The sequence below is a fragment of the Gallinula chloropus genome (genome assembly GCF_964237585.1).
Source record: "Gallinula chloropus genome assembly, chromosome: 5".
NCBI classification, from domain to species: Eukaryota; Metazoa; Chordata; class Aves; order Gruiformes; family Rallidae; genus Gallinula; species Gallinula chloropus.
The window spans coordinates 63,385,020-63,408,947 of record NC_140090.1 but is presented as its reverse complement, the minus strand read 5'-3'; the positions used below and the strand labels follow the sequence as shown (position 1 = coordinate 63,408,947).

Below are 23,928 nucleotides of genomic sequence, written 5' to 3'. Positions count from 1 at the left end.
TGCAAAAAGTGCCTCATTAGGAGCCAAGGAAATTAATTTCAGTCACTATATTTGTTGCCAACTGTTTATGGAACTAAAGCACTAACTGTGTAAATTCTGCTTCCTTTGCTGAGCTGGTATTCGATACAGGAGACTTAGCAGAATTGGACAGAATTTTTTTGAGCGTAACATTTTCAAGAATCCCAGACTAGACATTATGTAGCCCTAAGTACACATACTGCTATGTGAGGGAATGTCATCAGTTCCTACTTGTTCAACTCTGGAGTGCAATGTACACAGAAATGTATGCATGGGAACATATATTCTTACTTTGGCCTAATTAGCAAGTTTCAAAGATAGATAAACAAAGGGAAATTTGAGAGTAAGTGAAGCAGCATGCTTAATCATGCTAATGTGATCATGCAGAAAAGCAGAAAAAATGTTCACTTTTGTGTGCTTGTCATTGTGCAGAAGAAGATGAACCTTTCAATGAAAGGCTGCACCAAGTGGTGCTGTGTAGTAGCAGGAGCAAAAAAGATGAGGTGTGAAGCATGATAACGATGTTCAAGTATGCAAAAGGCTGTTGTAAAAAGGAAGGGAACAACCTCTTCTCAGTGTCATAGTGGATATGGCAAATGTAGCAGACCAAAAATACACCAAGGGTTCATTTTGATACTAAGAAAACTTTTTAAGAGTAGAAGTTGTGAAACATCCATGTGAAGAATTACCTAGAGAGTTTTGGAGTCTCCATCTCTGGAGATAGTGCAAAAACATTGTAAGGTAATCCTGCCTCAGGGCAAAGGACTACAGTAAATGACCTTTCAAAGTCCTTCCTAGTCTTACAGGTCTCAGAGAGTAACCAGTAGCTTTTAAAACAGAAAGACTGTGTGCATCTATTTTAAGGTGTCTGGAATTTCCAGCCCTTTCTGTTTAAATAGGAACTCTCTGGAGTCCATTGTTCAACAGGAAAAACTCTTGGGTTTCACCTTAGCTATAAGACTTAATTTCCTGTTTGATATCATAAACAGTACTGTACTCAAAGAAGAAAATCCCAGATACTTTATTAGGAAAAAAAGAACAAAACCCAAAAAAATCCCAAAGGACTGTGTAGTGTGACAAAGTAAAAAGCTTTATCATCTAACACTGCCTTTGCAGCATGTTATTTGTTCTTGCTACCTCCTGCAATCTAACTGAAAATAGTCCCACAGATGAATTTAGGTACCTAATATCTCAGTAGATGCCAGAGTCTGTGAGGAAGATCTTGGTGCTGAGCTGCTTGAGCCCCTTGCCTTAGCTGCATTCATAAACTGGACAATTCCTTGGCTACTTTTCTTGTGGTAAGCAGTTGTCTAGATAACTCATGTGAATAACCTAATAGTTTAGGCATCCCTTGGAACTGAGAAAATCAATTTTAATCTTAAACAGCAATGAGTATTCAATTACATATAGTGGAACTGCTTCAACAAGAGTGATTGGGAAAAAGATGTCCTCAAATAGCCCAGACTTGTGCTTCTGGGAGGTGTGAGACTGCACACGGCTCCAGACCAGAAAAGGGGATTCCATCCAGATCCTACCACATCTCACATGAATGTTAATATCTACTGCACCAGTTAGTATGGCATTAGAATGGAAGAAGGAGGAAGAACATCTGGCTTGCATTTCTGTGCTTGATAGTGTGGCAAGACACCAAAGAGATAGGCATCATCCTATTTTAAGTCATGCCTTTAGCTCCAAGAAGGCAGTTCTAGTATTTTTAGGTTTTTGGCTCTGTCATAGACTCCCCTATAAACTTATCTATACTAAGATTGTCTGTAAATCTGCCAGAGTTGTTAAGGGTAAGTCAACAGTATATGCTGATGAGTGATTAGATCCTCAGGTGGAATTCTGCCTAGAAAAGAAAAATTATTCTTGGTTTCTACTGATAATAGTTTGCCCCTTTGATCCCAATTGCTAACTTGAATCCAAGCAGAGCAGGATTTCACTTGAAGTCCTATTTTGAACTACTTACAGCTTCTAATGCTTTCTTTTCTCTGCTCCAATGTTCTGGACCTGGTTGCTTTCCAGACATAATGTATTCATTTAATTTGGCCAACAATATTTTCAGTCACATTTGGAAGAATCATTTCCTCTATTTAAGTAAAACACAAATACATAAGTATCTTCCTATGAAATAGGCCCACAGCTGAGAGAATAAAGTGGTAAAACTGTATTTCTTTCTGAGAAATGTTTTTGCATGTTCTGTTGGTAGCTGCTTTGGGCTTATATGAGTTAGGGGATGTAGAAAACTGCAATTCCTGGGGGATCTTTGCATTCTTATTGTGATATATGTAGAAATGTCTTTGGGGGGGGGGGGGGGTGTGGAGGGAGAAGGGAAGAAACTGGAGTCTGAAAGACTGTTAAACTTCAGCCTTTACACAGAGCAGAGCTTTTATCTTGTGTCCAGCCCTCAAAATTCCAGCTCATGAAGTTACTCATCTGGTTTCGTTTACAAACAGAAAGAGAGCCTAAAGTTGTACTAACAGCAGGTTAATAGAGTCTTACAGTTCTACAGACAAGCAATAATGAGAGGAGAAATAACCCAACAAATTTTCTATGCATCTCCTTGGCTCTCCCCTGCAGCGTACATTCTCTTGGGCACCAGATAAATGTTAACTGTGTTCTGCAGTCCATAAGCATTGAGCCCTGGGTATATCTTGCAGTGGGGCACAGCTCAGGAGCCCTTGGAAGCACCAGTTAGTGTAACTGCTCAAGAAATCACCTAGCCCAAGATCCCTAAAGGGTGCCTAACAGTACTTGCCCATACAACCTATTATTATTTAAATTGCATTGAATAACATTGCTCATTACTTTCCTTATAGTATCGTTATGGGGTGCTGTTTGGAAGTTCCTCACACCAGCATGCCTGATGTCAGGGAAAGGCTAATGAGTGCTGTAGAGAGATCTTAATAAAGGTCCTACAGTAAGTCCCTTTTTCTGAAAAGACATCTCAATAGGGGAGCTGTGTACCTGGCAGAGCTAGCTGCTTGAATGCTGTTTGCTAAAGATACATGAATAGAACATAATAGATGGAGTACTTTGCAAGCTCTGATGTCTCCAGGTACAGGATTGTGTATTTTCAAGCACTCATGATCATTCCAATTTTTCTGATGGAAGCAACAGCCATAGACTTTATAAGACTAAAAGAACTCTTGGCAGCAAGCTTCCTGAGGTGGTTATTCCCAACATTTGTATAGCTAGAACAGAAGTCAAAACTGCATTTAGTGTATAGTTATTTAAAATGATAGGCTGACTTACAAGTCTGGAAGAGAAAGAAGACAAAAACATTTACAATAACATGTTGTAGCAATTAAGGGTATTATTCATTAGCCAGTTACTCCAGAAAGCCTCTAGGCTGTCACCGCCCACCCCTTCTCCTCCCCCATCTTCACCAGTTGCTTTTTCCATTGATAATGGTAACACAAAGGCTACCCTTTGGAGGGCCAACCATCAGAACTGCCATCCTGTCTCTTTCCCAGCCACTGGTAACACCTACCTTTGATTGGTATCTTGGCAGTTGCATAAGTAACGATCAAGCCAACGTCAAACTCTCAAACGTCTTATTTTGCGTGAACATTTATTAGGACTTTACTGCAATGCATATTCATGTTGGCACAGGTAGCGTTGCACGTACTTCAGTAACGGTGCCAATTCCGGATTTCAGAGCGTTCAGTTTGCGGCCCAAATGTTTTGTTATGACACAGTTTTTTCCATGTGGTATTAAACTTAAAACTGGCGATGCCAAGTCATCGGCTGTGCTGCAGATGAGTTTGGCATTGCAGCATGGGATTTGCTTGAGCCACTTAATCCTAGGGCTAGTTGAAGGGAGTCAGGCTGTGCTCTTCCCAAATCCAAGGAGCATTATAAAAGCTGCCACACAACAATTTTATGACGCTGTAGGTATCATTTTAAGTCTGGCGGAACATGGCTTGAGAGATTGCACGTAAAATGCAAGTTGGAACTGGCTCAGCCCGGCGGCAGGCTCAGCTCTAGCAGGGTAAGAGCTTTGTGCCCTTGTCCCTAGCCAGTCCGCTGCTCGCTTCGTGTGCGAGCTCATTTGTAAAACATCCTTTCCCCGTGGGAATAATTCATCCCCCAGGGAGTGAACCAGACGGAGAGCCTGGGAAGGAGCCGGGGGAGCTCCTGCAGGATGTCGGTCCTTGCCGAGCCAACCCGGGGGTGTGCGGGGGGACCGGGAGGCGGGGACACGCGTGGGACTGCGCAGCCCCAGGCTGCCACCTGCTGAGCAGGGCAGGGAAAGCGCCTGTCTGCTGCGCTTCGCGAGTGCCGCTTGCGGGCAGCGAAGCGAGCTCTACCTGTCACCCCCCCTTCTTTCTCCGCTGCAAACAACCACTGCCACCTTCGGCGGCGGTTGACCGAAGTTTAAACAACTTTAAAGGAATTTAAATCTGAAGAGGTTTGACTGAAAGGCTCAAAAATACTGAAATATTTAGTGGCCACTATCCATTCTTGGATAACTGAGGGGACACTGTCTGGTATAAATTTAGTTGCCCCTCTGCCCCCCCAGAGGACAGGAAGAAGTTGTCCTAGTGTCTTAGAGACAGACAATGAACCTCAAGACCCTTTGAGAGCAGCCCAGATCACAACTGTCCTTACCCATGAACCACAGTGACAGCTGTGGTACTCCCCCAAGAAGAATGGATGTGCCAGGGCACAACCAGCCCCAGTGGGGCTGGGAGCTGCCTCACCAGAGGGATGACAGTGCATCAGAGTAATTTGGGGGTGTCAGAAAACATTCTCTGTGGTGTCAGCTATCCCAGAGGTATGTCTGGAGAGGGATTTTCATACAGTATGAAGGAAGAACCAGGAAAATACTAGAAAAGAGACTGCAAATCTTTAGATGTTAAAGCCTGAAAGTGTATCAGTCCCGTTAGTGACTGCAGGATGCACAGACAGGAAAGGAAACTGGATACTTCTGCCTCAGTCTTTATTGTTCATACCCCAATAATGCTCATGCAGGTGGAGAGCCAGGCTGACACCACCGCAGGAAGGTGTATGGGAGGCAGGATCAGTGACCACTATGTGCTGTGTGTCCCTGGGCCGAGAAGGCTGAGTGCTGTGCCCTCCAGGGCTGCACCTTTAGCTCTCCCCTACCATTGCTTTCCATCACTAACTCCTCCTCCGCATTTGTTCAGGACCTCTTTTCAGCACCCCTGCAACCACAGGAATTTTTTTTCTGATTCTCTGCTAGGTTGCCTGCTATGAAAAATAGCACTTTGTCACAACAAACGTTGCTGGTTCATTGGGGGAGTGAGACACCTCTGTTTAAAGCTGTGGGAATGGGCCCTCTAGCAACCTGGCTGGCTTGAAAGCCTGACTTTCAATTTTGAAAGGAATTTGAAATAAAACCACTGAAAAGCTATCCAGAAAACTCTGACTGTACATTAAGCTTTGTGATTGTTCCCACATCTCTCATAATTCTTAACCACAGCTCCATAATAGAGGTTAGATACACATGGAGGGCATTTTTTCTTTTGCAGTGGGATAGCAGAGATGAGACTCCCCTTTCAAGTCCAAAATCAAAGTATTGACAAACAGTAAGACAACAATGTGAGTTTTGAGGTTTTATCTTCCCTCAAAACAAGATGGCAGTCCAGCTCCAAGACTTTTCCCAATATCTCACAAATTTGTTTCTATTGCTTTCATTCCCTTTTCTCAGTACAGGAAATAAGCCTGCGGCGCTCTCACACTTCAATATGCTTGTCATGCTATCTGTGCAGAAACATTGCAGACTCTGTACTCAGCACTTCATTTCTCAGCTCTGTCTTTACAAGAACTGGCAGCATACAGGATAAATTAAAAAAGAATTTATTTTGTATTGCAGCAATCCTGTATACTAGAGCTGTCTCGAACCTCTCATGCATTCTCCTGGTGCCATGCTGTAATAGTGACCTCCTTTCTGTCTTCTTGCAGGTGTTTGGTTTGCTTGCAGAGCAGCAGGAACTGCTCTACAGCTTGCAGCGTGGGTGAGCAGATGGGGTGGGCGTGCACAAGCAAAATAGTCTGTGGAATTTCTGAACAGACCCCTCGCTTGTGTGGTCACTTTCGACTGGCAGGGGACTGAAGTGAGATCATACTTCTGGTCATTTCTATGTTCCTGTTCTATTGTTGTCATTTTAAAGTAACATTTTTTTTTTCTGTTTGGTTGGGTTTTTACTATTTAAATAACAAAAGCAATTGTTTGGCAAAGTTTTTGCTTCCTGAAAAGGAGCTTCCCCTTTGTAATCCGCTTTTCACAATGTGCAAAGTCATTCCCTGGGCAAGTTTCTGTTTCAGTTTCCACTTGCTTTTCTGATGGTGGGTTTCCATAAAACAGTACTTTTGGTTTTCAAAGTAATTTCTGTTGCTTTCATTTTTCCTTTCCACCACCACCACCACCACCCCCCCACCCCCCCCCCCCGCCCACCTAAAGCTGAGATGTGTGCTCATGATACAGCCTTGTGGTTTGGGAGAAAGAGGCTGGTCATTGCAAATGTGCAAATGTGCAAAGTGTAGAGCATAAAGATACCAGAACTGTATTTCAGCAAAAAGCTATAAGGCAGTGACAGTCATAGACTCATAGAATTGTTTTGGTTGCAAAAGACCTTTAAGATCAAGTCCAAGTGTTAATCCAGCACTGCCAAGTCCATCCCTAAACCATGTCCCTAAGCACCACATCTACACATCTCTTAAATACCTCTAGGGGTGGTCATCTTTCTCATCAGTGTAAGACTTGGTGTGGACTTCTGAGAAGGAAAAGTGAGAGTGAAAGCTGAAACAGTGCTAATAAAACCTGCTTGGTATGATTTTCCTGTGCAGTCCTAGTTTGACCATGAGTCCAGAAGCAGGAGGCAGTGAACAGCTGGGTATGTTATGATGGGTCAGCAGAGCTGAATCTCTTCCCATCCCTAATCCAGGTACTTTAAGGTTGATCAGATTGCTCTATGGTGCACTGATGACTGCAATGCAGAAGCAAACACACTCCTTGGGAAAACCAGCTGTAGAACAGAATTAATATTCCTGTTTGATGTGCAGTGTTCTAGTTAAGAAAAAGAATTATGGTGTATGCTAACTGCTACAGTTGATGGCAGTCTGGGTTCAGCCTTGCAGTATGACTCATTGCTCAGGGACTTTTTTTTAACCATCCTTCTACTGAGGTTGGGAAATTCTGGTGCTATGAAAGAAAAATTTCTCATTCTGTTTATGAAGTTTCGTGCCTCCATTCTAACATCTGCATGGTTCAGATCTGTTATATTAACTGAGCTACTGAAGCCCTGAGAGGTGGGCAACCTTAGTTTATGGTGGCTAGATGCCTCACGCTGAGAAAACCTGCAGCCATGAAAGACCAAGGTTCCAGTCAGGCCCCTGCCAACATACCTTTAAGCTACATTTATGTCTTCCTGGCTGAGGGAAAGTACAGAGAGTGCCCGTCTACCAGGGCTTGTGAGAGCAGGGAGCTTTCCTTCCTTCCTGTTTTGGCTGTGCTTCTGTAGAACTACAACCTAGGAAAGATGGCACAGCCTGCACCCCTGCCACGATGCTTTTCTGAAAGGCATTTTATTCTCCTGCATATTTGGAGCCCAGCCAAAGCATGGCAATCAGGAACATACTGCCACAGCAGGTCAGATTTATATGCAGATAGCAGATGCAAGCCATTTATATAGTGCTATGGCTTAATCAGTCTGTAAGTGCCTAAACTGGTTGCATATCAGATCATCCAGCTATGGCAGCCTGAAGGTTTTCCTTTGAAAAGCAGCACAGCGTGGGGATTTTGGCAGTGTAGTAGTGGCAGGCTGATTCATTAGATACTTGGAAAACACAGAAAGGTTAGAGGCAAGAAACTCTAAAGTGGGGAGACCTGGGTAAGTGCTGTACAAGCTGAACCGAGTCTGGGCTTGGCAACAAGCATGCTTTGTGGCCTTCAGAACTTCCACAGGTCAAGCCTGTGAAATAAAAGTTTTTGAAGATAATCCAAGTCCTGCTTTTCCTTTCAGGCTCCTGTTTAACTTCATACACAGATTTCTAGCTGTTTTCAAGGGCCACACACTCCCTTACCAGACACCCCACTTCTAGCAGCATGACCTTTTGGAGCAGCCCCATGCAGCTGTGGGCACCCAGCATTGCTGGCAGCCAGCATCTTGCTGCCTGCCCCTCCCCTGCCCTGTCCACAGCCCCCACACCCTGGTGGGCAGGCGGGCAGGCAGGAGTGAGTCCAGGTAGATGTCCTCATGGTTTGGCTGGAGATTTGCCCTAGGGAACTGAGAAGAAAGTCATGCTGCTTTTACTGCGTCACTCTGAAAAATTAACTCTTTCTGCTGAGGCCTTCCCTTCTGGTGACACCTTGCATGAATGGGGGTGTGAGCAGGAAAGACCTCTTTGCAAAGCAGCCCAGCACTACCACTGCTTTATCAGCCAAGCATTCCCTGCTCTGTGATGGAAGAAAGGTAAGGTGTGTTTTTCCCGAGGGCGATCTCCTGTTTTGTGATCTACTGACTTGAGTAAAAGAAAATCTAAAAATGCCATCTATAGATTAGATTGCATGATAAGAAGGAAAGAGAGAAGTCATGCACTGTGTGGATTTATTTTTTTTTAGTGATGATGTTTTAATTGCATCTGCTCCTGCATTAGAAAAGCTAATGACACCCCTGTGGAGGGAGACTTCATAGCTTGTGCAGCTTACCTTCTAGAAACCATGTTCTGCTGTGCTGCTTCAGCCTCTGCTTCTTTGAAGGGTTTTAACATCAAAAAAGACTCGCAGTCATTGCAGAGAAGAGAAATAATAATTTTTACTTAGCACTGGGAGCTTTTGCATACAAAACTTGCACTTATACACGCATGTAAAGGCACACATATCTACAAAACTCGGTATATGCACACACAGGTACTCTTAACACAAGGGAGAAATATCATTTACAACAGAGTAGAAATTAATTATATGGCAACATCTATATTAAAAATTTATTTGCTGTATGTTATTTTTTGTTGTTGTTTAGGTATTCTTCCTGGTACGCTTCACAGACTCCAGAGTTTTCACTCTAAAAAATGCAACATCCTCTAATTTTAATGTAAGCAAGACATTACATTAAGTAATGCAGGACCATACATTTAGACTAAACCATTTTTTCTTGTAGTGAGTCCTATAGCTGGATTTTTCTATTGTACCTTTTGGTAAGTAAGACTTAAAACTTCTCCTCACAGACCTCAACAGCTAAAAATAAAAAAAAAAAAAAGCCAAAACTTTAAAAGACATATTGCTACAAAAATTGTCATTGTTCTTTGTTCATATAACTTCCTTGTATCAAACCGCCAGTGAAAATGTCTTTTTAAATCTTTGTTATTTATATTATTAGAAAAATCTAATTCAGTAGAAAAAAAAATTCAAATGACTCTGTTCTGTATCTCTTCAGAACTATTAGAGTAAGTTTTATTTAACTCAGCACTACCTTTGTAAGAATTTCTACTTTCCTGAGTGCAAGTTTTGCTTTGCTCAGTATCATCACTATGAGACTGTCCCCCTTCCTGATGGCTGGCAACAGTTGCCTTCAGTTTTTCCTCAATTTTATCAGCTGCAGTGCACATTTTAAACTCTCTCAGGCTGTTTATTAGGCATCCATAGGCTCCTTTTATCCCCTGTCTTTGATACCAGACTTGAAACAGCTTAATCTTCTGTTCAGATGTATCGGTAAAATAATCCCGAACAGTTTGATCTATGACAGGTTCTGGTACTTTGTGATTACGAACAAACGTCCTGACTTCTTGGAGTGTCATCTCCTCCACAATACCAGCAATATCGTTGCTCAGGTCAACATCTAGAAGCATAAAAGAAAATGAATGCTCTTGACACTTAAATCTTACTGGGTTTTTTTGTCACCTGCACCTAGAATTTACTTTTTCCTATCCAAACCAGATGAAGTTTCAGGTATTCATGACACTGTATGTTTTATATGTGATTTTTTTCAATGTCTAGTGGGTCTGCTTCTACGTGTTCCTGTTGAAAGCTAGGTAATCCAAATATTTAGGGTTGTATCCATAATGCTTTCTACTGCTTGAAATGGAATCTCAGTTCCCTCTGTAACCTGTTTTGTCCTTCTCAGTCATTAAAATCTGTCATGCCTCATGTACTTGTTTTGCCCAAAACAGCATTAGGAAAGGTCTTTTGTTGTGATATAGCCTTGGAGTTTAAGTTCTCTTCCTCTTGTGTGTTACTACTGTGGATTTGCCCTAGAACATAAGGTAGGTTTGTCTTTCTGCAGTCCACTGATGGTAGTGGGACTATGCCATTATCATAATTATGCACAATTTTAGAAATCCAACTTGCTGCCTCCTAGTGTCTGTACCATATGCAGAACAAATTGACTTGTTATCCTTTAGTAATTGCTTCCTATACAATAGAAATTCCTCCTTAGGCAAAACTGTCACAATACCACTAAATGCCTTAATAAGCACAACATGACTGGTGTTTCTTTAATAAGTGTTTGTTGTCGTGCTAGAATGGCAGCTCTAAGCAATGGCCAAGTCTACACAAAAATACCCTCCTGTTTTAGTGTAGGATTTACATGTTTGTATTTTCTTCTTCTACTGAATTTTGAGAAATTACTTGTCTCTTACCTGGATATATGAGGGGCACGTTCTCCTGAAAAGATATGCAAGAGAGAAATTAATAGAGAAAAGTTTTGTAAACCACCAATCTTGTTTAAGAGGATAAACACATTTTCTGACACTTGACAGGTAATTTTCATTTCGTTTTCTCCGTGATTCCCCTGGTCAATGAGTGAGGGAATCAGATCAGACAGACAGACTTCTTTTGACTTGGGTAATCTAGGGGAATTGCCTCACAATTGCTATGGCCTGAAAGTTTACATGGGGACAGGTACCCTGGGTCAGTGGAGGCCTGATGATTTATGAAGCTTTCATCCTGGTCATGTAACTTAGGAAGCATGTCAACAAATCCTAAAGAAATAATAGAGAGTTTCTCTTACTTCTCCCAAAACAGTCCTCATGGTGAAATTTATTTCTTTAATGTCATAGAAGAGAGGCATGCACATGCTCAGGGAATCTCAGTGTAAGTTAAATGGAACAAAGTTCCTCGCATGAATCTGAGTGGTTTTGTGATTTAAGCAACTGTACTTACATAAGAAACCTCTGGTTTGGTGACTACTTCACCTAGGTTCTCCTTCCTAGTATGACCCTTCTTTTTTCTCTTGTCTGAAACAAAAAATGCGTTTTTAGAATCCGGGACAGAGTACATCTCTCCTCTGAACTCCAAAAATATAGGATCTGAGTAAGCTGAGTATCTTATTCAGAGTATGATAGGGATAGGGAATCACTTACACCAGAGTACTGCTCCAGCCGTTGCTAACAGTAGTAAGATAATTATCAAAACAAAGGCCCACCATGGTGTTTCTGTTGGACATTTGGGAACATTACATGAAAGTTAACACATGCAATACAGCAACACACTAAATTTTAATCAAGATTGTGTCAGATTATAAAAGCCTTTCTATTGTCTCCTAATGGTAGAAGTTACCTCTTTTTTTGAAGTCTTACCTATCTTGAGTCACCTCTAAAAAGGAGTTATAGCTCCTACACCTGCACAGTGATCAAGGGAAAAAAGCAATCATGCTCTGCAGGTTCATACAGGGCCTCAGAGATATGATGCCCTTAGGGGTCAGGAATCACTATGAACCACTGTGTGGAACAGTACAGTTCCAGTGGCCTCTCACAATACAGCAGATGCTAGACTGTGATAAGTTTTAAAATGGTACCTTTTGTGCCACACACAGTGTCTGAAGTTGAAGTACATGGTTTTTCAACTACTCCACTTTCACATCTGCAAAAAACATGAACAAAGAAAAAAAATATTATGGGATTTGTTTCTTTCTTCTATAAACTCTGCCAACACAGCAAATCAAAATCTTCTAACACTTTTTATTAGCTAAATAAAGCTCAGATTACATCTTTTTGACACTGTATATAGACTTAGTGGATGTATACAAATTTTTTTCTTCATGCCTTTGTGCCTTGCATGGATGCAAGTTAAGTTGACAATCTAAGTCAGCTCAACAAGCTAAATGCAATGGAAAACTAGTATGTTTTCCCTCAGATCACAAGTTACCTTCTCTCTTGAAACTGGCTGGAAAAAGTGTGCTAACATATGATATTAATATTTTCATATTTAACAATGAAGACATAAACTTACACGGTGCATGGACCACAGTGAGCACATAGTTCAGAAATGCAAAAATGGTTCTTTGCACAGGTGCATTTTGTGTTCTGTTCTGGGGTACAGTTGTTGATAGCCTCAAAACCTAAAATAAATTTAAGTTTGTTAGTTTGAAAAAGTAAGTCTAAAATCAGGGCTCTGCTCAGTAGCTCTTGTTCTCAGACGTAGTGCTTTTAGCTTTACCACACTGGTCAGCCTTAATTATAAGAACAATGTAACTTAACAGAGAGCCCCGTTGTTGGAGTACCGGAAATATGGAGAGGGCAGAGAGACCTCTCCTGGCCAAAAGCTCAAACTGATCACACTTGCTATAAGAGGACTCATTTGGCTTTTTCCTGTCCAGAAGTGTCAAGCCAGAGGAAACTCAGATCACGTTACCCATCTCTCTGCTTGATGTCAGAGATAAATTGTTTGATCTCCCCGATAGATGACAAATTTATCTCTTCTTGAGGACATCCAATGGTGAGGAACTCCACCCTCTCTTCTAGCTAACATATTTCCTGCTTAAGTTTCAAAACCAGTTAATTCATTTTCTCCTATCCTCAGTGTATATGATGAAGCTATCTATGAAAAATTATTTCTGCATTAAAGATTAAGTATCTATCTACTAGAAAAACTATTTTCGAAGGCATATAGGAATAGAAGTGAACTTTTGAGTTACCACATTTAGTGGTCTCCTGTAACAGGAAAAGATGTTATCTTTTAAAATCTGATGAAGCTGCACTGTGAAAGCATTGCTGAAGCCATTCATGGAAAAATCAGACAGGAATGATCCCTGCAAATGGTTCTCATGGAACTTCAGCAGTAATTTTCCTCCTGCCTGTTTTCTACCAACTTCAACTACATTATTGTCCATTGGATAATGTGATGAATCATCCCTTCACCCTTTCTTTCCCCTTCAGTTTAACTGATATTTTTCTTTGTGGCACTGTACGAAATGCTGAATTGTTTTCTGTACTCGACTTCATTACCCGCTTAAAAATCCTTATTATAGTAGCTCATAATAGGAAAAATTTCTATATACATGGTGGTTTTACAGGAAGGGAAAAGCACTAGAGATTGATATTCCAGCAAGGTTATCTGAGTACAACCATATTGGAGTTAAGAGCTGTCTTTCTGCTCCCTGAACTCAGTTTGGAATATGAATAATGCAGAACCATTGTTTTCTGAATCCAGGAGTACCAGAAGTACAGGACACCCAGTGGAACTGGTAAGAGATCAATTTAATGAATTTTTAAAAAATATTCTTCTATGATGGGTATTTATGTAACAGATAGTGAATTTCTGGAAACGGGTGTCCCCCAGCAGGTTCATGCACAAAGGACTCATAAATGGATACTAAAATGACTAGGTATGGTTGAACATTCCAACATCCCTTCTCACAACTGTGGATGCTGGTAGACTTTGCAGGGAACAGACCACAGAAAGTTGACAAGTTGTTTTGTGTGTTCTCTGAACAGCATCTCTTGCCTCCACTGCTGTACCCAGAACACTGAGGTAGGTAGACCACTAGCCAGACCCAATACAGCATGCCTTGTACTCTCCTGATTTGTTGCTATTCCCTACACAGCTTCCAGCATGTATAAAACACATCACCCATCATCTCCATCATTTTAAAATGATATGCATAGTTATACAAGACTATACAAGTATATACAAGACTGTGGAAAAAACATAGGGAATTCTATCTCTGCTTTTTACAACACCTTTCTTTTAAATAGCGCATGGAGGAGAGAGTGAGTTTTATTTCCTCAACTTTACCCAGTTAGTATAGGGTCTACTTTACAGGGATTGCTTTGGCTGCACAAAGACTGATACAAGGAGAAATTATGGACCAACATAGCTTGTTCCTCTTACTACTATGTGCTTGGTGAAAGGGAACTAGAGGATAAAGTTATGACTCTGTCATAAATTCCTTCACATACTACGACTAAAACATTTTAAAATGTGTGCTACTTAGGAATTGGGGATTGTGGAGACTTTTCAGTCAAATCCTGTACCAAAAGAGTCATTGTAAGGGTTGCAATTTCTATAGACATACCAAACGCGCTGTCACATGAATCGCATCTCTTACACTTATCTTCAACATTCTCATGATCCATGTACTCCTTTCCACTTTCACATAGAACACAGTGTTCCCTAATATCTGTTGGGCAGTTGATTTTTTTAACATGACCTGTAAAGACAGAAAAACAAGAATCATGATTTGCAATACTATTGGACAAGAGCCATCAGTTCTAAGTCAGACATGTAAGACTTATGTCAGACTTTATTTCTAACCCGTAATACTTTTTGATTTATAAACATGGACAGAATCTACATTTTATACACATACACTCTTAAGGAACCTAGTATACATAAAATCTGATTATCCCCCCTCTTCCTCCAATTTAGGACTAGGAGAACACAGCAAAAAAATCTGTACATGTAAAATAGGAAAACCCACGAATATATGGAGTGTTGTTGGCAAAAGCCCATGCTTGAACAGTTTTAACGTCTTTCAAAGATGTGTATGTAATTCTTAGGTCTTCTGTGACAAGCATGTTATGTGAGAACTACTGTCAGGAGTGAGAAGTCATTGGTACACTGAGCTCAAGAGATACTTTTGAAGTGCCTGACGTCCTGTAATAAAGAAAGATTCAGCTAGATTGAAGTATCACATCCAGGAAACCACAGCATGCAACTTAGCTATCCCAGCAGAAGGCAGTTGTGTAAGTTGTGGTTTCTACTCTAAAAGACTTTTCACACAGTCACGATACTCACCACGATTACATTTCTTGCAACATTGAGATTCCACAAGGTATTCATCCTGCTGACATATAACTTCTCTCTTAGCAATGATCCTCCTTGTAATCAAGCCCTTGTATGTGTGTTCTGGAGCTTCAGTATCATTTTTGCTCTGTGTTTCAATAATTAAGAAAAACACCTAGGAAAGAAGACCAACAAATTATATTAAAAAAACCCTCAACAAACTGTCAAGGAATGTAGGTGTGCATACCTCACATCAGTACAACTACTCCACTGCTAAACATACTGATATTCACCCCCTTATTAAAGTTTGTTATTTCAGAAGTGTTAGTGGACAATGAGGACACAGATTTAATGCCATCAACCCTACCAGTACAGGCACTGATCATTTTGAAAATGATGTTTGAGAACAGGCCCGTACATCTCAGTTGTAACAATTGCTATGTATGCCTAATTATAGCACTGTCCTGGTTCCGACCAGGCCAGGGAAGTTAACTCTGTCCTGGCTGGAATGAGGACAAGCACAAAGCGAAGGAACTCCAATTATTTTCTTGAAGAGCTTTCCCTGCCTCAGACCATTGGGCCTCAATCTGCCCTTTCTTAGCCAGTAATAATAAACTTTCATAGAGAACTTCCTTAATTCAAATTATGTCTATTTCTCTGCCACCCTACTGTTCATTGCAAACTGATCAGTGAATGTCTGAAGGAAAGAACTAAAAGGAATGTTTTAATCTCAGCCAAAAATACTTGTTTTCTAAAATTACCTCATTCTCAATTTAGTTTTCAATTAAATGATTTTTCTCCTTAGTATATGATGCCTACATATTCCTGAAAGAAGCCTCACTCTCCCTTCAAATTAATTTACACCCTATGCACTATCAAGGTAAATTGCATGGCATTGTTGTTGTTGGGGGAGGGGGGCAGTTCCTGTTAGTAATAACTTTACTGGCTATTACTATCCTGCCTCTTTCCATGATAATGTGAAAGCAGAGAACAAACCATTTTTTTCTGTTTTGGGAGGAACATGGGAGATATGAGAAGGATAGATCTGCTATCATTTGCCTTCCTCTTGCCAACGGTTTGTGGAGAATTCTGCATACACTTTGCATGCACTAGGTATAAGAAGTCTGTATAATGGAGCTATGTAATGGTTGTTGGCTGGACAACTAGATTCCCTGCCTTTACTTGACCCTGTTTCTGCTGATAGTCTGGAGTGCTTCGAACATTTTCACAATTTATTTAACTTGTGTTGTACTAACTGTGCAGAGCTATAACAGAAAAAATTCAGACAGTTCTTATCTTGATAAGTTTGATATCTTAACATCTCTGCATTCACTGTTCTTACTCCTCTTTAATTGAAAAAAAAATATTGCTTTGTATTTTACAAGAGTTGGAGACATACACTGAGGGATACCAAGGAAGGGGGTGGGGAATGACATCTGGGAAGAAATGGAGCCCTGCAGATCACCTATTCACATTTTAAATCAGCATGCAAAACACCTTGGCTTAGGTAATTTCTTTTTAATTTTGTCTTGAATATTTGAAAGCCATTAATTCTGAATGGTTTGCTATCTTTTAACACTTTTGAATTGCAACTTAATATAATTTTTTCTGTATCTTTTAATGCTAACAGCAAGGAACATGATATATACATAGTTAAGGAACTCTCTAGTAATTTGAGGACTGGTTATTGTTACATTTGGGTGGGTTTTTTCCTTCCAGATGGTGATATTCCATGGCTGATTAATTCAGACCTCATGTTTTTGTGTGAAACTGCTTGGATACCAACCGTAACATGCAGAAAACTATCTTAAATGCTAAGTTAATGAAAAATGGGTTTGGATTTCAAACTGGGCCCTCAAGTGAAGGAAGTGTTATCTGTGGCTGATTAATAGAAGGAACCAATATGATCACTGCCTGCTGACTTCTACAGGCAGCTGCTTCTTTTGATCCTCTAATCTATTCAGAGATGGGAAGGTAAAAAGCATTTTCTTTCCTTAGTGGCCACCTGTTTTAAAATTTATCTAATATTAATTACTAGACTGAAATTAAGACGACCTTTCTTTGCACCTGGAGAAGGTTCAGCTGCTAAAAAAAAGCAGTTTAGCACTTGAGAAACTGTGTGTATGGATCCTCCTTTGTGGCCCAAGCTTTGAGGGTGCCTTCTCCAAACACTGGTGTAACAATGTTAAGAGATTAATGTAAGGCCTTAACAGAAGCTCTCATATGGATGTGACAAATGGGTTATGCCTAGGAGAACTGTCTTACTAAAAACTGGTGAGGAAAGTCCAGTTGGCTACTTCTTAGTAATTATTATTGAGGCATATATTCAGTTTGGTTGGTTTTCCCTGAAGCAGAGTAAAGTCCCACACCTCCATCACTCCCTCACCACACATTGGACTGGGCTGAGGGTCGGTCCCAGGACAACACTCAGGGGACACGTTTCATCCAGGCTCCCTGAGCTGGGGGATGGTGACAACACAACCAGCCTGCCCAACACTGGGCCCTGGCCAGCAAAAGGGTTGAAAAGGAAGGTCATTGCTCGGGCAGGGAGACTCTAAGGCAACAAGATGGATCTGTGGCTGCCCCAGGAAAGCCAGCAGCACCAGATGGCTTCAAACCCTCAAAGCAGGTGACGCAGCTGTGGCACATGGTGGGCCAACACAAACGCCAGTCATGGGCTGAGGAAGTTGGTGAGGAAATGACTCCTTCATGTCCCCATGCTGATGGAGGACCTGTGATTCAGCAGGGTAAGCAAGCAGCACGACACCAGCCAATGCTCTGAGGAACCTGCCCAGTCAGTGGTGCTTGCCTGCTGCAAGAGCCCAGCTCTTCCTCCTCCTCACCTGCCCTTGCAGCCACGTTTGGCAAAGCCCAGCGTCCACACAGTCTCTCCATCCTGCTTTCCTCACACAAATCTCCCCTTTTTAGACAGAGAAGTCAAGTCAGGCCTTGGGCAGCAGTAAAGTGAAGAGGGCAATTGGAGTTAACCACAGGCCTAAGGCACCCACAGACAGTACCTGGGCCCAGCAGAGAAACTGAACGGCCCCAGTGCAGCACAGAGCACACACAGAGGATGAAAACATGCAGAGAGCTGTGCAGAAAATGGGATATAATGAAATAAGGAAACATCTTCCTAAATTACTAGTATCAGAAAAACTTAGCTGAATTTCTTTTTGTGTTTACTGAAGGCCTGCAATCACAGAGTGTTCACAGACACAGCCTCCCCTGTGCAAACAAACCTCTCCATCCTCTTATGCTTTTATGCAAACAAGCTATGCTGATACAGCAAGGGGGGCAGAAATATAACACTTTTTCATGGAAGCCCTCCACTGCTACTCACAGAGATGAACTTCCTGGTACACTTACAAGAAGTGGGGATCACTTCTCAGAATTTGACATTCAGTTAGAACCAAACACCTACATTGGTTCTGCTTGCAGGGATTCTTACACCACCTTCCTGTAAAAGGAATGAGAAAACTGTGGAGATTTTATAGCTTTTAAAGCCTGATTTTTTAAAACTTTTTTCCTTCTCCTGGATTTGCACCCTCTTAAAAGCAATCTACTTGCCATAGAAAAACTTTTGATATGTCTCATAGGAAAAAAAAATAATTAATAGTCATTTAGCATCCTGCTCACACCTTAATTACTTTCCTTGTCACTGAGCAGTGAGTGCTAATAGTGGAAACTCTTTAGGGGCTTTTGCAGAGGCAGGGGTGATAGGTGCTTTTTTTGTGATGTGTACATTCAAACAGCAGCTGTGTTTTCAGCCTAAAATGACTCACTGAGGCTCTATTCTACCCTTCTCATCTTAACCTAAAAAACAGTTGTCATATCTAAACTGAAGACTTAAATTGAACTGGGCAGTCAGTGGGAGTAAAATCAATTAAGGGGGATATTTACCCATAGCAGAAATGATGAAAATAATCAATTGAACACAAATATTTTTGTTTCTGTCCTTTTGTATTGCCCAAGAATTTAAGAGACTTTCCTACCTCTGCTTTGCTCCTACAGAGTCCTGCAAAATGCTTTCAGCAAGAGGCGTCTGCTAAGGAGACTTAGAAAACCTCTTTTCATCTGTGTTCCAAGAGCGGAGTGACAGGAGCTTTACTGTCTTCAAAAACCTGTGTGATTCTGGGGATTCTGAGACCTCCAATTCTTCCTGTATCAGAGTACTCTTCGTAACAGGTCAACTTCCTCCAAGTGAAAGATTTCAGCAGATCTACCTTATGGGTATGTAGTCTCAGCTTTGGAAGTGTGTGTACATGCTATTTGCATACAGGACTTTCTAAAGCTTTACAACTTTTAACCCTGAGGGGAAAAATTGTCTCTGTTTTCTCCTATTATCCTTATAATACACTTTATTTTTAGCAAACCACTTCTTCCATTTCTAATCCATGATGCCTATGGATGAGAAGGATGATGTCTTCTCATATGGCGGCCTTTTTTTTCGTTCCATAGTTGTTATATGGGACAACATGTAGGAGCTCACTGGGGCTTTCTAAGTATAAAAAAAAAAAGAGGGGGAATTTTTCTTGCTTTTTCGGCCTAGTGGAAGCTGAGAAAAACTTTAACTCATTTTATGAGTTTTGATTTCCTTCTGGTACTTTTCACAAAGGGTTGCTAGAGTTAGCTCCATTTAAATACAGCTCCATTTTAATGCAATTAATCTCCCTTGCGTTAACCCTGTCAGGATGACTTTTTTAAAAACTAATTTCACACTGCTTGTTAAGAGGGTTCTTTACTCCAATTCTTTTATAATGATAAGTAATTTCTGCTTTAAATATCTCCAGTAGGATTTTTCCCCATCTCTCCCCCCCCTCAGGGCAGATGTTGACAGTTATCACCAAAATAACTATTAAAAATAGTATTGTGTTCTACAATCTTTTATGAGAAGGATAAAAAGAATCCAGGTCCATTTTGTGAAGCCCAGAAATAGCAGCTGTTATTTCCCCACAACTAGAAGCATTCTGAGCTTCTTAAATTGCAAGGGACATGCATGTGTTCAGTGCCTGTGAGAGGAAGAAGCCTCAGTTACTGTCTAGTGTCTTAAAATAGTTGCTGTCCAAACGCAATCCAATACTGTCTGACATAATAGCTGATTCACATGCAAATTATGGCAAATTATTGGGGGATGGGGGTTGTTTTGTTGGGTTTTGTTTTGGGTTTTTTTAATTTTTGGGTTTTAGGAGTACTGTACTAGTGAACACCTAGCAAATGCTATACAATTTGGGAGAGTTAGAGCATTATTAAAAACTCCCATCTCACTTTGATGTTGTGGCTAAGGATGAATATGAGCTGGACAGTGTAGAAATTCAGCAACTCTTCCCCTTTTTTCTTTTTTAATACAATACAGTTTCTTGTTGGCACTTTCTGTGTTCAGCAAGTTGCCTTGAATGGCAATCAACTGTGGAAATGTGAGCAGACAAATGTTTCCAGATTGGGGTCTTTATACTTTTCACTTGAATCTTGGGTCATCCCATGACATTATGGCTGTTTATATTCATAGATTCAAATGTGTATATTTGTTGTCTGGGAAATGGGAAACGGCCCATGCAGTAATGTAGGAGTATTGTTTTCAAACAGTGTCTCTTCTACATTTCCAGAAAACTGCCTGCTCTGTAGTCATATCAGATAATTAGAAAATGTTTAGAGAACACTTCATTCTCTTAAAATGGCCTATTCCTTTAGCACATGTCTCTGAGTGGTATGTGGCTTTGTGGCTTGTTTTACAGGGTTAAAGTTACACGTTTTCTAACTATGTAGGCCATTGCTATTTTGCATGAGCATCCCTGCAACTACTTCTGCTTTAGTGCAATGTGGAGTTGCTTACAAAACTGAGGTCTCATTCAACAAACTACTTTCATGGTCTGGTTTACTTAGTATGTCAGACACTGCCCAGCTGTACTGATTTATAAAAACAACAACTTACAAAAACAAACCCAACAAACCAAAACCAAACCACATATTTATTTTTTTAAAATAGAAAGTATGTAGGAGTGCAATGGCCTTTCCAAGGGATGCCGAAATTTGTAAACAAGTGGAAAATAAGAATAGGAATTACATTTATTCTCTGGGTGATAAGAGCAAGTATTTTTTACCTTAATTTATATTCTGGATAGTTCTAAGATACTGAGTTGGACAGACAGTTCTGCTGGTTGTCTGCTGCTTTGTATTTAACTGTGCTGTGGTGCTTTGTGCAGGTGTACAGATATAACCCTCTGAATCACTTCAAATATTTTACTGCGTTACATAGTAAATCAGATCAGAATTTGAGTAGCTTGTACCTGAACATCTGATTTTTACTTGCCAACCCCCAAAGCAAACTGAATACATTAGCAACATAACCACACTATGAAAATATTTTGAATGTGAATTCCAGTGAGTTCCTTCTAAAACAGGAGGGAACTAGAGCCGGGGGAGCAACGTATACCACATCTGCACTTCCAGGAAGGCCACAGCTCTGCTATGCATCAGGGCTTACTGACACCTGCTTTGATCCCACCATCCTGCCTCATCTCCACTACCCTCCCTCTGGGCTCTCACAGCAGAGCTGCCTCAGGCAGTCCCTCTGGTCCTGCATGTGCCTAGGTCTCCTGCCAAGGAGCTTCCTGGCTCTTTGACCTAATGCACCTATACCAGCCGAGACCCCTGTGCAGCAGGTGCTGAAATACTCTCTTACCTTCCTTCCGGGTAACAGCCCTTCAAAATGATGCCCTTTACTGATGACAAAGTTACTAAGTTCTGAAAGCTGCAGGGAGACATACAGTGCATGGGGGACGATGACGCATAGAAAGGAGGGCTCCTCCCCACTTCCAATAAACACTGTACTTTGTGCCAGTCGACCCTGCCTTTGTCTCTATCTTTTCCTTGGTCACTGTCAGTAGTGGTTCAAAACTCCTCTGCCACTGGCACTTGCTTCTGCGTTGCTTTAACAGATCGCTGTGTTATGGAGGTGCAGTGCAAGGCAGCTTTCGCTAACGCGGTCTTTGCCTGGGCTAAGACACTGATGCTGGACACCACCCAAGTCTGCGTGGCTGTGGGCAAAGGCCACTGCCAGCTGCCTCTGGGTCCCTGCCAGCTCCCATGAACCGGTGCCCCTGACAGCTACCTGCATCCATCCCCCTTTTCTTTCTTTCCCTCTGCTTTCCCACAACGCCCACTGCCCTCCGCCCGGCACACTGAGAAGTGACTGTAAAATCATGAAGAGCCTGAATTGGAAGACGAGCTTTTTAAGGAAGGGGAGGGGGGAATCGTCTAAACGAATTACCTCAAATATAGGGGACAAGAGTTTGTTGCGGCCGGCGGCGATCAGAACCCCGGCAGCGCTTCTGGCACCGCCTGCCCCAGCGCCCCGCGTTCCCACTCGGCAAGGGCAAGCGCCAGGCGCCCTGCGGCGGAGCGCCGGCTGCGGAGCCCGGCCCGCCCCGCCGGGGCTGCCCCCGCCCGGCTCCCGGGCGCCCGTCCCGTTCACCCGCGCGGCTAGAAACTTACGAAGAGCAAGAGCAGAAGTCCCCGGGCCATGTAGCCGCTGCCCAGCGCTGTCCCGCACCTTCCGGCAAAGCGAAACAACCCGCCCCACCGCCGCCGCCAACAACCCGCTCCAGCCCACGCTGGGCTCCTCCCATGTTGGTAAACACGGCTCGGGCCCGCCCCTGGCCCGGCCCGGCGCTGGTGCGGAGGGTGCAGAGGGGCCGGCGGCTGGTAGCCGGAGGGCACTTCCTTCCCCGCCTTGCCCGCAGGTGCCCGCGGCATCGGGAGCCAGCCCCGGGCAAGAGCTTACGCCCCGAATGACCCCGCGGGCAGCCCCTGCGCTCTGCGCTGAGCTCCGCTGTGTGAAAGGGAAGCAAGGGCATGCCGGCCCCTCCGGGGTGTCCTGGGCACCGCGGGGGTCTGTAGCGTTGGGGCTGTGTGGGCTGGGGTGCGCTTGCTCGGCAGCTTGTGAGTGCCGGGCATAGCCCTGGGGTCACAAAACAAAATGTCGAGGGACTTTGGGCTGGGCCTGAGGCGTTTGCTTCTTGTGCAAAGCAAACTGCTGGGTAGAACAAATGCATTGTTATCAAGGCCAGAAACTCCAATTTTGCAGTTGTTGCTAAGGACAGGCTTTGGGCAAGGAGTTCTGAATCGTCTGTAGGAGTGAGAGGTCTTTCAGAGCAAGCTAAATTCACTGCAGCAAAAGATGCTGCTTTTGCTCCTATTGAAAGGATTGCTTAAGCCTGTGACTTGTATTTCATAGCTATTTCCAGTCACTCATGTTTTTTCTGCAAGCTTTCAGTGGTTTGAAGTGTCTGTAGTCTGGCCTCCTCCGTAGAGTTAGAAATAACATGATGATGTTAGTTATGGATACGTGTTTTGATCTTTCGGGTTTTGATCTGATGCGGTTGCCTTTGGAAGACGATGGTTGCAATTGAGCTGGCATTTTCATTTTAAACACCATTTTTCAGTGTTTTATGACTCAGGTTTCAAGAAACCCTTTAGATTTTCTGTTGACATGGCTCTTAGCTACCACCCAGATAAGCTGGCTTCATACTACCATAAAAACATAGCTGCTGTTTTAAATATTTCAGGCTTTTTAACCACTTCCGGATAAAATGAAAGGTACTGCTGACACATTTTTAGATACACAGCCTTTGGAGCATCCTTTACCAATCAACTTTTTGCCTTCCCAGTGGCAACATGGAGTCTGACAAACGAGAGGCACCTCTCTTGGCTGCAGCGCCTGTGTTACATATCTGTCTGTAGTCCCCACTGGGCAAACACAAATCTGTGTGTACCCCAGGCTGTTAATTTTAGCGGAAATTTGCGTGCAGCTGGGGTGGAGTTGGGGACTGCAAGCGATGTTGTCCGGATTGGATGGCTGCTGCAGCAGAAAGCTCAGCAGAGCTGTTTCCAGATTCTTCATTTGACGGATTGTGGTTTGTCCTAAAAGCAAAACCTGGTAT

General features: G+C 42.3%; 1 protein-coding gene across 1 annotated transcript; it reads right to left on the bottom strand.

Annotated features, from left to right (window-relative positions):
* Positions 1 to 8,781: 8,781 nt before the first annotated feature.
* Positions 8,782 to 22,532, bottom strand: FAS (Fas cell surface death receptor). The gene is made up of 9 exons (XM_084264531.1): positions 22,481 to 22,532; positions 15,002 to 15,164; positions 14,280 to 14,414; positions 12,215 to 12,323; positions 11,781 to 11,845; positions 11,347 to 11,418; positions 11,147 to 11,220; positions 10,624 to 10,648; positions 8,782 to 9,824 (listed from the first exon to the last, which is right to left on the bottom strand). The coding sequence occupies exons 1-9, from the start codon at positions 22,508 to 22,510 to the stop codon at positions 9,394 to 9,396; spliced, it is 1,104 nt and encodes a 367-aa protein (XP_084120657.1). The 5' UTR covers positions 22,511 to 22,532; the 3' UTR covers positions 8,782 to 9,393.
* Between the last annotated feature and the right edge of the window lie 1,396 nt (positions 22,533 to 23,928).